The 18,017-nt window shown below is 45.1% G+C and overlaps 1 protein-coding gene across 1 annotated transcript in view; it reads left to right on the top strand.

The window, feature by feature from the left end:
* Window positions 1-18,017, top strand: part of LOC141106816 (uncharacterized) — an 84,422-nt gene that overhangs the window by 16,194 nt on the left and 50,211 nt on the right. Inside the window, exons 2-4 of the mRNA XM_073597744.1 lie at window positions 2,949-2,979; window positions 3,245-3,274; window positions 9,750-11,666. Of these exons, the coding sequence (XP_073453845.1) occupies window positions 2,949-2,979; window positions 3,245-3,274; window positions 9,750-11,666 (1,978 nt within the window). The remainder of the gene's footprint in view (window positions 1-2,948; window positions 2,980-3,244; window positions 3,275-9,749; window positions 11,667-18,017) is intronic.

Here is an 18,017-nt window from a genome sequence, read left to right as displayed (position 1 = left end):
CATATACACATGACACAGGTACATGACACAGGTACATATACACATGACACAGGTACATGACACATATGCACATATACACAGGACACAGGTACATGACACATGCACATATACACAGGACACAGGTACATGACACAGGTACATGACACAGGTACATATACACAGGACACAGGTACATGACACAGGTACATATACACAGGACACAGGTACATGACACATATGCACATATACACAGGACACAGGTACATGACACATGCACATATACACAGGACACAGGTACATGACACAGGTACATGACACAGGTACATATACACAGGACACAGGTACATGACACATGCACATATACACAGGACACAGGTACATGACACAAGTACATGACACATACACATATACATAGGTACATGACACAGGTACATATACACATGACACATGCACATATACACAGGACGCATGTACATGACACAGGTACATGACACATGCACATATACACAGGACACAGGTACATGACACGTATGCACATGACACATGCAAAGGACACATGCACAGGACACAGGGAGGTATACAGCTGCAGATGGACATTGTTGACCCTCTTTTTCCACTTACAGTAGCTGTGCATTTCTCACCCTTGTCTTATACTCGGGTCAATAAGTTTTCCCCATTTTTTTGTGGTAAATTAGGGCCTCAACTTATACTCGAGTATATATGGTATATGGCATTAAGCTTGAACTATAATGTGTGTTAAAATTGCAGTAAAGAATTTAATTATATGGCGTTAAACTTGCAGTAACACAATGAAATATATGGCGTTAAACTTGCAGTAATGCAATAAAATATATGGCGTTAAATGTGCAGTAACACACAGAAAAAAACTGTTAAACGGTCACTACACTCACATTGACTATCACTAGATTCACACTAAACTGATACTCTACTGACAATAGAATCAGAATAGAACACTAACTCTCTAGTAGCGCTGAACAGAGCCCTGTTCAATCTCTCCACGCCGCTATCACACTACAAATGACCACTATAGAAAAAATACTTTTATAGTGTGGTGCGGGATTAAGAGCAATGAGCCATGATTGGATACTATGCCCATCAATGCAGCCAAACTGTGCCATCAATGCAGCCTCATCCTTGCCAACAATGCAGCCTCACTGTGCCAATCTGCACCCTCACTGTGCCAATCTGCACTCTCACTGTGCCCATCTGCAGCCTTACTGTGCCAATCTGAACCCTCACTGTGCCAATCTGCACTCTCACTGTGCCTATCTGCAGCCTTACTGTGCCAATCTGCAGCTTCACTGTACCCATCTGCAGCCTTGTCAGTGCCCATCAATGTAGCCTCACTGTGCCCATCAATGAAGCCTCACTGTGCCCATCTGCAGCCTCATCAGTGCCAACACTGCAGCCTCACTGTGCCCATCTGCAGCCTCACTGTGCCAACAATGCAGCCTCGTCAGTGCCCATCAATGCAGCCTCACTGAGCCATCAATGCAGCCTCACTGTGCCCATCTACAGCCTCATTAGTGTCAACAATGCAGCCTCACTGTGCCCATCTGTATCCTCATCAGTGCCCATCTGCAGCCTCACCAGTACCTTGATTACATACAGTGGGTTTCTCCTGCTGTGCCATGCAGCTGCAGTCTTAACTGTTCGGCGGCCCTCCACTGTAACAAAGCCCCGCCTCCTCGTCCGCGATAGATGGTCAACTGAACACTGATAAAATGCTGGGAAATTGAATCCGTGTTCCGTCTATCATGGATGAGGAGGCGGGGCTTTGTTACAGTGGACGGCCGCTGAACAGTTAAGACTGCAGCTGCATGACACAGCGGGAGACTTGAGATGTCTGAAGCTGCACTTGCAAGGTGCAAAGTCTATTTGCCTTTCATAAATCAACACCTATGAGACGTTTCTCAGGACTGCAGTTCCTCTGAAAGCCACAAGGTGGTGATCTCACTTCTACCCAGACAGGAAGTCTCTATAGTAGAGAAGAAGTGATGTCAGGTACAGACAGGAAGTTCCGGGTGAGAGGTGATTCAGGAAGGAAGGAAGGAGGAAGTAGAGAGGAGACGTTGCTTGAAGTGGCTATAGAGGAGGTAATAAGATCTTATTTTTTATTTACACCCAGTAACCCCCCGTCATGTCCGTCCTCTTCCTCCATAGTCACTGTGACGTCTTTTATCTCCAGCAGATGATGATATACACATATATAGTGTGGAAACCTAGATTAACCCCTTCAGGGGCAACATTCCCCCACTTACGGGGCCGGAACATTTTCATATTGGAGATGTGTCACCTTTCCCACCAATCACCTTCTCACCTCATCAGTCTATACTAATGCATTATACGATATTACGGGATGTTTTTTTTTTGTTTTTTGTTTTTTTTAGGGGTAGATTTATATTGTATACTTATGTTATTTTATACGTTTTATGTAGATATATTGAGGGATAATAACTATTCCTCATGTCTGTGAAGGTTCAACACAAGGGATGTGTCTGGATGGTGACTGTATCATTGTGTGTGTCAGGTTCCTATAAGGTGTCAGGATGTCACTGTCTATTTCTCCATGGAGGAGTGGGAGTATTTAGAAGGACACAAGGATCTCTACAAGGACGTCATGATGGACAATCAGCCGCCCCTCACATCACCGGGTAAGAGGAGACTTTATTGTAAAGGAGAGAGCAGTACGGAGGGTCCACCTAGATCCCCCATCATCTGATAAACACATAGAAACAATGTATTCAGTCAGTGTGTGTGTTTCCTACAGATGGATCCAGTAATGGGAACCCACCAGAGAGATGTCCCCGTCCTCTGTATTCCTGGGATTCCACACAGGAAGATCACACCATCCCTCACCATCATCAGGTAGATTATTGACCATTATTGGTAGTTCTGATTTATACAGAAGCATGTTTGTTACAATGAATATTTTATTATATATTCAGAGTGGAAACCTCGGAGATAATAATATTGTTGGTAAAGAAGAGTATAAAGAGGAGGATGAGGAGTATGGAGTGATGGAAGAGATTTTGGTGGAAAATAAATATATGATGGAGACGCCTATTACAAGGAACCCACCAGAGAGATGTCCCCGTCCTCTGTATTCCCGGGATTCCACACAGGAAGATCACACCATCCCTCACCATCATCAGGTAGATGAGGAACAATCACTGATAGTATCATTAGGATCTGTACATTATCTGCATTGTTACCATTGATGTCATTTTTATTCTATATTCAGAGTGGGAACCTGAGAGATTCCAAAGTTGAGGTGAAAGAAGAGATAAAAGGGGAGGATGATGAGGAAGAACACAAAGATCTGTACCCGGACACCATGGTGGAGTCATCCAACTACAGGAACCCACCAAAGAAATGTCCCCATCCTCTGTATTCCACACAGGAAGGTCACATGATCTCTCACTGTTACAAGGTTGGTGGGACGGAGTATCTAGAACATAGACTGGTGGAGATGATGTGTGGATGTTTCTTATGTTACATAGTTACATAGTAGGTGAGGTTGAAAAAAGACACAAGTCCATCAAGTCCAACCTATGTGTGTGATTATATGTCAGTATTACATTACATATCCCTGTATGTTGCGGTCATTCAGGTGATTATCTAATAGTTTCTTGAAGCTATCAATGCTCCCCGCTGAGACCACCGCCTGTGGAAGGGAATTCCACATCCTTGCCGCTCTTACAGTAAAGAACCCTCTACGTAGTTTAAGGTTAAACCTCTTTTCTTCTAATTTTAATGAGTGGCCACGTGTCTTGTTAAACTCCCTTCTGTGAAAAAATTTTCTCCCTATTGTGGGGTCACCAGTCCGGTATTTGTAAATTGAAATCATATCCCCTCTCAAGCGTCTCTTCTCCAGAGAGAATAAGTTCAGAGCTCACAACCTTTCCTCATAACTAAGATCCTCCAGACCCTTTATTAGCTTTGTTGCCCTTCTTTGTACTCGCTCCATTTCCAGTACATCCTTCCTGAGGACTGGTGCCCAGAACTGGACAGCATACTCCAGGTGCGGCCGGACCAGAGTCTTGTAGAGCGGGAGAATTATCGTTTTATCTCTGGAGTTGATCCCCCTTTTTAATGCCAATATTCTGTTTGCTTTGTTAGCAGCAGCTTGGCATTGCCTGCCATTGCTGAGCCTATCATCTACTAGGACCCCCAGGTCCTTCTCCATCTTAGATCCCCCCAGAGGTTCTCCCCCCAGTCTATAGATTGCATTCAGATTTTTGCCACCCAAATGCATTACTTTACATTTATCTACATTGAACCTCATTTGCCATGTAGTTGCCCCTCCCCCATTAATTTGTTCAGGTCTTTTTGCAAGATTTCCACATCCTGCGGAGAAGTTATTGCCCTGCTTAGCTTAGTATCGTCCGCAAATACAGAGATTGAACTGTTTATCCCATCCTCCAGGTCCTTTATAAACAAATTAAATAGGATTGGTCCCAGCACAGAACCCTGATGGAACCCCACTACCCACCCCTGACCATTCTGAGTACTCCCCATTTATCACCACCCTCTGAACTCACCCTTGTAGCCAGTTTTCAATCCATGTACTCACCCTATGGTCCATGCCAACGGACCTTATTTTGTACAGTAAACGTTTATGGGGAACTGTGTCAAATGCTTTTGCAAAATCCAGATACACCACGTCTACTGGCCTTCCTTTATCTAGATGGCAACTCACCTCCTCATAGAAGGTTATTGGTTTGGCAAGAACGATTCTTCATGAATCCATGCTGATTACTGCTAATGATATCATTCTTATTACTAAAATCTTGTGTATATAGTCCCTTATCATCCCCTCCAAGAGTTTACATACTATTGATGTTAGGCTAACTGGTCTGCAATTCCCAGGCATGTATTTTGGGCCCTTTAATTATTGGTACATTGGTTTTTCTCCAATCAGCTGGTACCATTCCAGTCAGTAGACTGTCAGTAAAAATTAGGAACAATGGTCTGGCAATTACTTGACTGAGTTCCATAAGTACCCTCGGATGCAAGCCATCTGGTCCCGGTGATTTATTAATGGTAAGTTTCCCAAGTCTAATTTTAATTCCGTCCTCTGTTAACCATGGAGGTGCTTCCTGTGTTGTGTCATGAGGATAAACACTGCAGTTTTGGTTACTGAAGCCCCCCGATTCCCTCGTGAAGACTGAGGAGAAGAATAAATTCAATACCTTTGCCATCTCCCCATCCTTTGTAACCAGATGTCCTTCCTCATTCTTTATGGGGCCAATATGGTCTGTCCTCCCTTTTTTACTGTTTATATACTTAAAGAATTTCTTGGGATTTTTTTTTGCTCTCCTCCGCTATGTGTCTTTCATGTTCTATCTTAGCTGTCCTAATTGCACCCTTACATTTCTTATTGCATTCTTTATAAAGTCTGAATGCTGTGGATGATCTCTCAACCTTGTATTTTTTTGAAGGCCTTCTCCTTTTGCTTTTATATGCATTTTTACATTGGAGTTAAGCCATCCAGGATTTTTGTTCACTCTTTTAAATTTATTACCCAATGGGATACATTGGCTAATGCCCTTATTTAATATGCTCTTAAAGCAAACCCATCTCTCCTCCGTATTCTTTGTTCCTAATATTTTATCCCAATTTATGCCTTCTAACAAGGTTCGTAGTTTAGGGAAGTTGGCTCTTTTGAAATTCAGTGTCTTTGTGTTCCCTTCATGTCTCCTATTTGTGTGATTTATACTGAAACTAATTGACCTGTGATCGCTGTTACCTAAATTGCCCCGTATTTCCACATCTGTTATCAGGTCTGTATTGTTGGTAATCAGTAGATCTAGTAATGTTTTATTTCTAGTTGGTGCGTCTACCATCTGACCCATAAAATTGTCCTGCAAGACATTTAGGAACTGGCGAGCCTTAAATGAATGCGCGGTTCCCTCCGCCCAGTCTATGTCTGGATAATTAAAATCCCCCATTATGATAACACTTCCCATCCTTGCTGCTAATCCAAACGATGATAGATCACAATATCACAATATTAAATCTTTTATTTTACAGATGATATTTTCTCTCTCATTTTCTTGGTTTAGAGTGGAGATCCAATCGATATAGAATTTGAGGTTAAATCAGAAGAAGAAGAGAGGTATGTGAGGGATGATCAGCAGTCTATGGAGGAGGATGGAATAACGGGGACATTTATAGAGGAGGACACTCCTACAGAGATCAGCACAGGTGGGTCATTAACACTAAATACATTCCTCCACCCATACTGCTCACTGATTGGTCCAGAGTAGGGTGGGGACTGGGTGATATCAGCCTGTAATCCCCTGGTCACTTTCCTGAGCTGTGTTCCCCGTCCTGTATTCCTGTATTTCTCTCGGATAATCTTCCTTCTCTGTGCTGCAGACACAATTTATGTATCTAGACTGGATTTATGGAGATTCTGGGGTTCATCTGGCAGTAACATGTTGATTTTCACCATAGGGTTTGCTTGACCTAGACACCTGGGGTATGTACCTTGGGTCTTCTGCCCCATGCCCAGGTCTAGCAAGACCTCTGACAGAACAATTCTTTCCGGGTTAATTGCTCTGTTATTTGCTGGCTGTGCCGGGTGGAGGGATATGTCTGTATAGTCTCAGACCCAAGTCACTGAGTGCAGTCTCAGGAAATGGGAGGCAGCGGTGTGGGACCTCTGCAACTTGTCTCCAGTAAACATTTAAAGTGATTGTAAAGGTTTTTCTGTTTTTTTTTTCAAATAACAAACATGTCACACTTACCTGCTCTGTGTAAGGGTTTTGCACAGAGCAGCCCAGATTCTTCTTTTCTGGGGTCCCCTGGCGGCACTCCTGGCTCCTCCTCCTGATCGGGTGCCCCCACGGAGAGCCAAATTCCATGGGGGAAACTGTGTGGGCGCACGCTGCATCCATTGACACAGACAGCAGATCTCGGCCCCGCCCCCAATTTCCATCTCACTGGATTTTTTTGACTGCAGCGGAAGCCAATAGCTCTTTCTGCTATCAATCTATTCAATGAGGACCCGAGACAGCGGCTGGAGCTGCTGGGTTCCTCCTCAATGGTGGAATGATCGGGATCAGGTAAGTAAAAGGGAGGCTCTGGGGGGGCTGCAGCATAGAAGGGTTATCACCTTAATGCATAGAATGCAAACCATGAGACTTTACAACCCCTTTGAGCTTTCACTGATTACTGAATACCAATATTATGAATCCTGACATTACACCATATACTGTATATTGTACATTACATACCCCTGACCCCTGCACTATATACTGTATATTGTACATTACATACTCCTGACCCCTGCACTATATACTGTATATTGTACATTACATACTCCTGACCCCTGCACTATATACTCTATGTTGTACATTACATACTCTTGACCCCTGCACTATATACTGTATATTGTACATTACATACTCCTAACCCCTGCACTATATACTCTATATTGTACATTACATACTCCTGACCCCTGCACTATATACTCTATATTGTACATTACATACTCCTGACCCCTGCACTATATACTCTACGTTGTACATTACATACTCCTGACCCCTGCACTATATACTCTACGTTGTACATTACATACTCTTGACCCCTGCACTATATACTCTATTTTGTTCATTACATACTCCTGACCAGAGGCATAACTAGAGCCTTTAAGGCTCTGGTGCAAAAAAAAAACATGAAAGGCCACCCTAACACCCCCCCCCCCCCTATTGATCCTGGGGTCTTTTACTCCCATCACCTTGCCCTTTATTACAGTCCCTTTCACATATTCTGCAGTAACCCCCTTCCTGCCATCTTGGGTAGTGTTGCCTTTTCTTCAAGCCAAACACAAAAACTATAGCGACGCGTGGCAATTTTTTTTTTTCTGTAGTATATATAGATTTTGTGATTACATTTCTAATCATATGGATTGAATCACAAGAATTTCCCCCTTACATTAGAGTGAACAGAGTTCCCCTTTACATCTGAATCTGCAGAGTTCCTCTTTACATCTGTATCTGCAGAGTTCCCCTTTACATCTGTATCTGCAGAGTTCCCCTTTACATCTGAATCTGCAGAGTTCCCCTTTACATCTGAATCTGCAGAGTTCCCCTTTACATCTGTATCTGCAGAGTTCCCCTTTACATCTGAATCTGCAGAGTTCCCCTTTACATCTGAATCTGCAGAGTTCCCCTTTACATCTGTATCTGCAGAGTTCCCCTTTACATCTGAATCTGCCGAGTTCCCCTTTACATCTGAATCTGTAGAATTTCCACTTACACTGTACGGCCTCTTTCACATGAACGATCCGTTCAGGTCCTCCTGTCAGTTTTTTAGGCGGACCTGAACGGACCCTCCATAGACCTCTATGGAGCGTCGGATGTCAGTGGTGACGTCCGCTGACATCCGACCCGCTCCGATCCGAAAAAGTGTAACGGAGGAAAAACCTACTTTTCCATCCGTTTTCGGATCGGATCGGGTGACAACGGACTCTACGGTCCATCATCATCCGATCCCCCATAGGGGAGAGCGGCGCTCTGACAGGACCTGTCATCTTCCTGTCCAGCGGGGATCAGCGGAGCGATACGCGCTGAGCAAGCGGATGTTCACAGGGTGGATCATCATGGATCCGTCCCGTGTGAAAGGACCCTAAGGGTGATCTCTGTGGATTCTGAAATGTAAAGGGGAACTCTGATAGAAGGGGTGCTCTGGGGACCCTTATTTAAGGTGGGGTGATGTAAGGGGGAATGCTGTGGACTCTGGTGTAAAGAGGAACTCTGATGTAAGAGGGTCTCTGCTCATCAAAGTCCCCCCTTACATCAGAGTCCCCCTTACCTTAGTGCACTCAGTGGAAGGCAGAAAAGACAAGGGAGGGAGGGGGGAGACTTCACTCACGATGGATGGATGGTGAGTGAGCTCACCCCAGGATGGAGGCTCAGACAATCTCTCTCTCTCTCTCTCTCTCTCCCCTGCAGCCAGCAATTCCGCTGGGAAGCCACAGTCCGAGCTCTTGGGCCCCCACAGTGGAAGAACACCCTGGCCCAGTCGCAAGTGCAACCTTTGCGACCCTGGTAGTTCCACCATTGGTCTTGACCCCTGCACTATATACTCTATGTTGTATATTACATACTCCTGACCCCTGTACTACATACTCTATGTTGTACATTACATACTCCTGACCCCTGCACTATATACTCTATGTTGTACATTACATACTCCTGACATCTGCTCTCTCCCCTCCACCCACTGCTATATATACACATAATATGTATTCTCTTTTGTTACACCCATTTCCTACCAGCTGGACATTTTATATCTGATGATGTGATTGGAGCACAGACTTTTACATGTTAATAATAATGTGATAACATCCTCCAACTTTGGACCCTTAAACAGAAAGTAATAATGAGGGAGGAGTCAATAACCCAATGATGGTGGTCTTCAGGATCAGTCCAGTCTTCATCTTGGTTGTTCTCCCCCCATCCTCACTCTCTGACCTCTGGTGGGGCTCAGCCCCGCTGTTATTCATGACTAAATCATGGACTAAATAAGGAAGTGCAGGACTTCTTGTGTTGGGAAGATGACAATGAGTGATAGAGGGGGTGGGGACACTCGTCCTATAATCCCCTCATCACTGTCACTCCTATAAAAGACAGTTCTCGTTGTTTCCTCACTCTCTGACTAAGGTCCATGAATAAAGAAATGAACTGGTAGGAGATCAGAGGACCCATTTACTAGTTACCTTGAGGGGGGAATTGTAAGATCCTCAGAGACAAAGCTGCCTGATGTGGGCGGGGTCCTGGTTTAGGGGAACCAATCTGCTCATGTCTAGTAATAATCTTTGTATTTCTATTTTAGTAGATGGACGGGAGATGAGGAAAACCTCAGAGGATTGTCTCACTTTGTCTCCAGACTGTAAAGTAGAAGATGAGGACATCACACAGTATAGTCCAGGAGAAAACCCGACTACCTCAAATGTCCATCCGGCACCACACAGTGTAGATGGACCATCGTATTCCTCTTATCCTGAGGAACCTCTGACTGTGCGGGACGGTGCCGGACCATCGTATTCCTCTTATCCTGAGGAACCTCAGACTGTGAGGGACGGTGCCGGACCATCGTATTCCTCTTATCCTGAGGAACCTCAGACTGTGCGGGACGGTGCCGGACCATCGTATTCCTCTTATCCTGAGGAACCTCAGACTGTGAGGGACGGTGCCGGACCATCGTATTCCTCTTATCCTGAGGAACCTCAGACTGTGAGGGACGGTGCCGGACCATCGTATTCCTCTTATCCTGAGGAACCTCAGACTGTGAGGGACGGTGCCGGACCATCGTATTCCTCTTATCCTGAGGAACCTCAGACTGTGAGGGACGGTGCCGTCCTTCCAACACAGAAGAGGTTTCCCTGTCCTGAGTGCGGTAAATGTTTTTCACACATATCAAATTTTTACAGTCATCAGAGATCTCACACGGGGGAGAAGCCGTATTCCTGTCCTGAGTGCGGGAAATGTTTTTCAAAGAAGGCCCATCTTTCCATACATCAGAGGTCTCACACGGGTGAGAAGCCATTTTCTTGTCCTGAGTGCGGGAAATGTTTTTCAGATAAGTCCAATCTTCACACTCATCAACGACTTCACATGGGGGAGAAGCCATTTTCCTGTTCTACGTGTGGGAAATGTTTTACAAAAAAAGGAGAGCTTGTTACACATCAAAGGTCCCACACAGGGGAAAGGCCTTTTTCTTGTTCTGAGTGCGGGAAATGTTTCACAAAGAAATCCATTCTCAGCAGACACCAAATGTCTCACACAGGGGAAAGGCCACATTCCTGTCCTGAGTGCGGGAAATGTTATCCTGTAAAGGCCCATCTTTACACACATCTGAGGTCTCACACGGGGGAGAAGCCATATTCCTGTCCTGAGTGCGGGAAATGTTTTTCAATGAAGTCCAGTCTTAACAAACATCAAAGATCTCACACGGGGGAAAAGCCGTATTCCTGTTCTGAGTGCGGGAAATGTTTTTCACTGAAGTTCAGTCTTTACACACATCAGAGATTGCACACGGGGGAGACGCCGTATTCCTGTCCTGAGTGCGGGAAATGTTTCTCACTGAAGTCCAATCTTTACACACATCGGAGATCTCACACGGGGGCGAAGCCGCATTCCTGTCCTGAGTGCGGGAAATGTTTTTCAACAAAGGACCATCTTACCGCACATCTGAGGTCTCACACAGGGGAGAAGCCACATTCCTGTCCTGAGTGCAGGAAATGTTTTTCTGCGAAGTCCCATCTTGTCACACATCTGAGGTCTCACACGGGGGAGAAGCCGTATTTCTGTCCTGAGTGCGGGAAATGTTTTTCAGTGAAGTCCAGTCTTGACAAACATCAGAGATTGCACACGCGGGAGAAGCCGTATTCCTGTCCTGATTGTGGGAAATGTTTTGCAGTGAAGGCCCTTCTTTCCACACATCAGAGGCCTCACACAGGGGAGAGGCAGCATTCCTGTCCTGAGTGCGGGAAGTGTTTTCCCCTGGAGCCCAGCCTTTACATATATCTGAGGTCTCACACGGGGGAGAAACCGTTTTCCTGTCCTGAGTGTGGGAAATGTTTTTCAGCGAAGTCCAGTCTTTCCAGACATCAGAGATCTCACACGGGGGAGAAGCCGTATTCCTGTCCTGAGTGAGGGAAATGTTCCTCACTGAAGTCCTGTCTTCCTGTACATCAGGGGTCCCACACAACCCTCGAGGTGTATTAGTGAGTGTGGGAAATGTCTTGTATATGAATGTTGCTGGACATGTGGGGAAGAAGGACACCCTGATATACACCTCAGATACACTCTGATATAAAGGATCACCTTAGACAGGCGGAGCTTTATTTTGGCGGTATTTAATCGCCACTGGACTTTTTATTTTTTTGCTATATAAACAAAAAAAATACCGAAAGTTTAGGGGAAAAAAAAACAAGTTTTTCTGTTTCTGTTATAAACTTTTGCCAATAAAGAATCTTTCTTCATGAATTTATGTATTCTGCTCCATTTCTTTGGTGAAAATAACCCAAATTAGTGTATAATATTCAGATTGTCGGAAAGTTAGTCCACAAACTATAGGATATGTTGGAAATGCATGTTGCCTGTTTCTGCAGGAATTAGGGGGAACCAGAAATCCAGCAGCTCCTGCGAGGGTAGCGCTACATTTGGGGGTCTCGTCCGGGATTCCCCTATGGTAACCTGCACATAGTCAACTAACGAGCCAAAGAACTGTAAATCTGTTACCAAGCGAGCCCGGAGAAGAGATTCTGTGTGGAGTTATCTATCATCCAGAACTGTATCGTTCTACTAACAGTGCAGTTTCTATGCTGTTGCCCCGTAGCAACCCTGACGGGCCTTCGCATATCTTAACAGGGGCTGAAGCAGAAGACTGTGCTACACTATATTACCAAAAGTAGTGGGACACCTGCCTTTACACGCACATGAACTTTAATGGCATCCCAGTCTTAGTCTGTAGGGTTCAATATTGAGTTGGCCCACCCTTTGCAGCTATAACAGCTTCAACTCTTCTGGGAAGGCTGTCAAAGTATGTGTAAGAGGTGACCGCACTCCAATCTTCAGAAATATGAATGGTTTAATCGTAAAATTGCTTTAATCGTAAAAATCCACACATTACATCAATAGACCACTGGACTATACTACCACCAATGGACTATAGCAGCAAGGTTAACGTGTTCCATGAACAAAATAGCTTAATAATAACCTTCAACTCTTCTGGGAAGGCCGTTCACAAGGTTTAGGATTGTGTCTATGGGAATGTTTGACCATTCTTCCAGAAGCGCATTTGTGAGGTCAGGCACTGATGTTGGACTTGAAGGCCTGGCTCTCAGTCTCCACTCTAATTCATCCCAAAGGTGTTCTATCGGGTTGAGGTCAGGACTTTGTACAGTCCAGTCAAGTTCCTCCACCCCAAACTCGCACATCCATGTCTTTATGGACCTTGCTTTGTGTACTGGTCCAAATCATTTGGTGGGGGGGGATTATAGTGTGGGGTTGTTTTTCAGGGGTTGGGGTTGTGCTTGGCCCCTCAGTTCCAGTGTAGGGAACTCTTATAGCTTCAGCATACCAAGACATTTTGGACAATTTCATGCTCCCAACTTTGTGGGAACAGTTTGGGGATGACCCCCTTCCTGTTCCAACATGACTGAGCACCAGTGCACAAACCAAGGTCCATAAAGACATAGATGAGCAAGTTTGGGGTGGAGGAACTTGACTGACCTGCACAGAGTCCTGACCTCAACCCGATAGAACACCTTTGGGATGAATTAGAGCGGAGACTGCGAGCCAGGCCTTCTCATCCAACATCAGTGCCTGACCTCACAAATGCTCTTCTGGAAGAATGATCAAACATTCCCATAGACACCCTCCTAAACCTTGTAGACGGCCTTGCCCAAAGAGTTGAAGCTGTTATAGCTGCAAAGGGTTGGCCAATTCAATATTGAACCCTACAGATTAAGACTGGGATGCCATAAAAGTTCAGGTGCGTGTAAAGGCAGGCGTCCCAATATTTCTGGTAATATAGCGTATATCTGAAACTCCATCAATCCTGATGTACTGACGGCCTATCTCATTTCTTACATAGTAGGTCAGGTTGAAAAAAGACACAAGTCCATCAAGTCCAACCTATGTGTGTGATTATATGTCAGTATTACATTGTATATCCCTGTATATCTCGAGGCCCTAAAATGCCAGTATAGTACAATTATGCCCCAAACGATCCCCTTTTTGTAAAGTAGACAATGTGGGGTATTTAGTAAGAGGAATGGTGAGTTTTTTTGAAGTTTTAATTTTTTTTCACAATTTTTTTTTTTAAAGTTATGTCTTACACACAGTGTAGGCATACTTACAATTACACCCCAAACACATTCTACTACTCCTCCCAAGTATGGGGACACCATATGTGTGTATGTGTGAAACTTGTTCACAGCTTAACAACATAGAAGGGCCCAAAATCCAAGGAGCACCTTTGGGCTTTCAAGAAGCATAAATGATGCATCTAATTTCTTGAAGATCGTGGAGCATAAGGACGGTGGAAACACCCACAAAATTACCCCCTTTTGGAAAGGAAACAGTCCAAATTATTTTCTGACAGCCATAGTGTGTCTTTTGAAAATGTAATTTTTTGGGAAATACTAGAAGAAAAATGAAAATGTATTTTTTTACACAGAGTTGTGAATTAATAAGACATTTCTGACACACAGCATAGGCATACCAAGAATTACACCCCAAAAGAGATTCTGCTACTTCTCACAAGTATGGAAATACCACATGCAAGAGACTTTTTCACAGCCTGGCCACACAGTGGGGCACAAAATCCAAGGAGCACCTTCAGGCTTTCTAGAGGCATAAATTGCACATCTAATTCCTTGACCACCCGTCACTTTTTTGGAGGCCCTGGAGCACTAGGACTGTGGAATCACCCAATGACCGGGGTTGTTACAGGGGACAGTCAGGGACACTAACTGGATGCTCTAATAGGGCTCATTCACACATGTGGTGGGGGGGTGGTAGAACCTTATGTTTGAGCCTCGGTTATACAGCCCTTCATCTGCTACACCCTTTAGTTGCAGAGGCAGTGACCGAGGAGGGGGGACACGTGACAAGGCTGCGATGCTTTGCTTCACAGCTGTGGCAGGATTGTCACTCATTCCAATGGGTTAAAGCAGGTGGTGAGGGTGCGGTACAATGACTGCTCACTACTTGTCCAATGTTCTCTGAAGAATGATCGGAACATGAATGGCTCTTAAGAGAGCACCACATATGTGAACATGTCCCCGCTGTGGCGGTGATCAGGGACACAGTAACTGGTGTGCTGGTAATTAGGGACACTAACTGGTGTGGTGGAGATCTGGGATACTGTAACTGGTGTGGTGGGGATCAGGGACACTGTAACTGGTGTGGTGGGGATCAGGGACACTGTAACTGGTGTGGTGGGGATCAGGGACACTAATTGGTGTGCTGGTGATGAGGGACACTAACTGGTGTGGAGGTGATCAGGGAAACTGTAACTGGTGTGGAGGAGATCAGGGAAACTGTAACTGGTGTGGTGGAGATCAGGGACACTGTAACTGGTGTGGTGGGGATCAGGGACACTGTAACTGGTGTAGTGGGGATCAGGCACACTGTAACTGGTGTGGTGGGGATCAGGTACACTGTAACTGGTGTGGTGGTGATCAGGTACACTGTAACTGGTGTGGTGGTGATCACGGACACTATAACTGGTGTAGTGGGGATCAGGTACTTTGTAATTGGTGTGGTGGGGATCAGGGACACTGTAACTGGTGTGGTGGGGATCAGGGACACTGTAACTGGTGTGGTGATGATCAGGGACACTGTAACTGGTGTGGTGGGGATCAGGGACACTGTAACTGGTGTGGTGATGATCAGGGACACTGTAACTGGTGTGGTGGGGATCAGGGACACTGTAACTGGTGTGGTGATGATCAGGGACACTGTAACTGGTGTGGTGGGGATCAGGGACACTGTAACTGGTGTGGTGGTGATCAGGGACACTAACTGGTGTGGTGGGGATCAGGTACACTGTAACTGCTCTGGACAGTGTGCATGAGTGGCCAATGTGGGAGGACGTACTGAGAATGTCTACCCACATCAGTGCTGATCTTGTCTGGCTGTTTATGTACAGTGGTTGGGCGTGAGGTGGTTAATCAGAGCTCCAATATCTCCCCTGTGTTCTGCAGATACATTTCCCAATGTCTTATGTTGTACAGATCCCTCATGTTCCCCGATACGAGCTCATACATTGGACTTGTTCAATTTTCCAACCAGGAGGGAATGAACTTGGCAAGATACTCTTCATATGCTGAGGTCAAGTGGCCTGGTATGGTTCAGGAAGTGGCCAGCCAGGCTGTATGCTTGGATGAGGGTTTATGAATTTTGGGGGCACACTGTGACTTTTTTGTTTTTTACAGCATCCCCGCCCCTTTGATAACATTCACCTTTCAGCCAAGAATCCCCAGTTGAAAGCTGAATGGGCCAGACAAGGATCCATCACTGGTTGTTAGGATTCTGGCAGCTGCTGCCTCCCTAGCAACCAGGCTGAGTGGGAGGGTCTCAGATATAACACCTGTAGTAATACCACAAAAAATGGCATCACTTCCCACTACAGCCGAAGGTTCATCTTGGACAAACACCCCACTAATATCAGATCTTCACCAAACCTCTGAAGAGCTAAGATTTAGTTCAAGCTCAAAGATCAGTCTTAGTGGTGCATAGAGTGGTCCTAGCGGTCTCTTACATTGGAGACCAATGGGAGAAGGACTCCCTTATATACTCTAGGTGGTCAGTGTAGTGGTCCCTTACCTTGGTGACCAATGGGAGAAGGACCCCCTTATATCAGTGTAGCAATAACTCACGGTGGAGCTGCTGATTTAAAGCGGGCTGTTTCCGTCACCTTTTTACCTGTAATTTCACCGATACCAGATTTAGAGTCCACGTTGAACTTATCATCTGACAATGTAGGCACCAGTCACTTTAGTACTTTTCCAATGCTTTAATGGGGGATAACTGGAAGAAGTAGCAGGAAAGAGGTAGAAGAAGAGTTGCAGGGAAGTTCAAATACCTTTTCTTGGTGTAGCACTAAGGAATTGAAATCTCAGGGATGAATGTATCTTCAGTTCAGGATTAAATCCTTGCCCGCCCGGATAGGTCTCTCTCACTAACCTAGCAGCCGGAGCGTAGCACGAACAAAAAGTCTCTGCCACAGACTTGAGTAGAACAAAACTGTACGATCCTCGGCCGCAGGATGTAGTAGCTTTCAGTGAACAGCAAACACAGTACCAGAACCTTTAAGCCGACCCGGCAGTACTATGTGGTAGGTTAACTTAAGATGCGCCCTCCAATTGAGTCACCAGGCCCCTCTCCAGACCAGCGCTCCGCATAATCCTTCCATGACGGGTCCTCCCCTGGATTCTTCTCAATTGTCCAGCTTCTTCACAGCACAGGACCATCTCCACAGCAGTTGTAGTAGGCCCCAGACATGTTCTGGGCCCACCCACACGCTGCAGCATCGTGGTCTTCCGGGCCAGAGGATTCCTAGCACATACCTGTCGGCCAGGAGGGCCAGCAGGTGGAACGAAAAGACCCAGAAATATGGCATCTGTCCCTTAAATACCCCCTCCCAGAATGCACCGCAGAGGACAACCTCTGCCGAGTTACTTCTGAGAAAGAAGAGCACTCAATACACCTCAGTCTGTTGCTTTCCAGCTCCGGTCTGTAGTGACACCGACATCTACAGGCGACGGAGTGGAACTGCACGCAACACAACCAAGGTTGGAACAGAAGCTAATTTAGCCATAGATTAAATCTGAACTATGCACAGAACAGATGACCCACTAAATTTACATATAAGAGGTAGATTGAAAAATCTACCAGCGCTACATACACCCCCCACTACAATAGACGTTGTCCTCAAAGTCTGCCAAAAATAACTCTCAAGCCTGAGAGTAGGTATTTGAACTTAAAAACTTGAATGAGGAAGAAGAAAGGCAGTAAGGAATGTTACAGTTTCAAACATTTATACAACAACATATCATTCCAGCAAAAAAGAAGTCACATTAGTCATGTCACAAACCCCACTATCTACCTAGCTGAAAAGCCTAACAGCTTGATAGGAGATCTGATTGTTCCTGAAAGAAACAAAGTTAAACACACACAAATATGTACAGTAGCATCACTTAAACAATTTAGGAGCAAAGCCTCATTCCCTGGAGAATGACACTTTCTTCCCCACATATTTTCTTTTAATGAAAATGAACTAAAATAACTTGAAAAGTCCATCCCTATCTCTGGGCAAATTATATTTTTTCCAGTAAAAGAAATCCAGCTAGCAAAGAAAAAGTCTTTGGATATAGAAGCGCTGAGGTGAATAAAGTCTCTTGACCACGGAGTTCTCTAAACCCTGACACTATCTGACTATATACCCCAAAGTTCTCTTTTCTTTTAGTAGAACAGAAGACAACAGTCTCT

Source organism: Aquarana catesbeiana, linkage group LG08 (assembly GCF_042186555.1).
Source record: "Aquarana catesbeiana isolate 2022-GZ linkage group LG08, ASM4218655v1, whole genome shotgun sequence".
Lineage (NCBI taxonomy): Eukaryota > Metazoa > Chordata > Amphibia > Anura > Ranidae > Aquarana > Aquarana catesbeiana.
The sequence above is the reverse complement of the archived record's forward strand: the minus strand, read 5'-3'. Positions and strand labels throughout refer to the sequence as shown.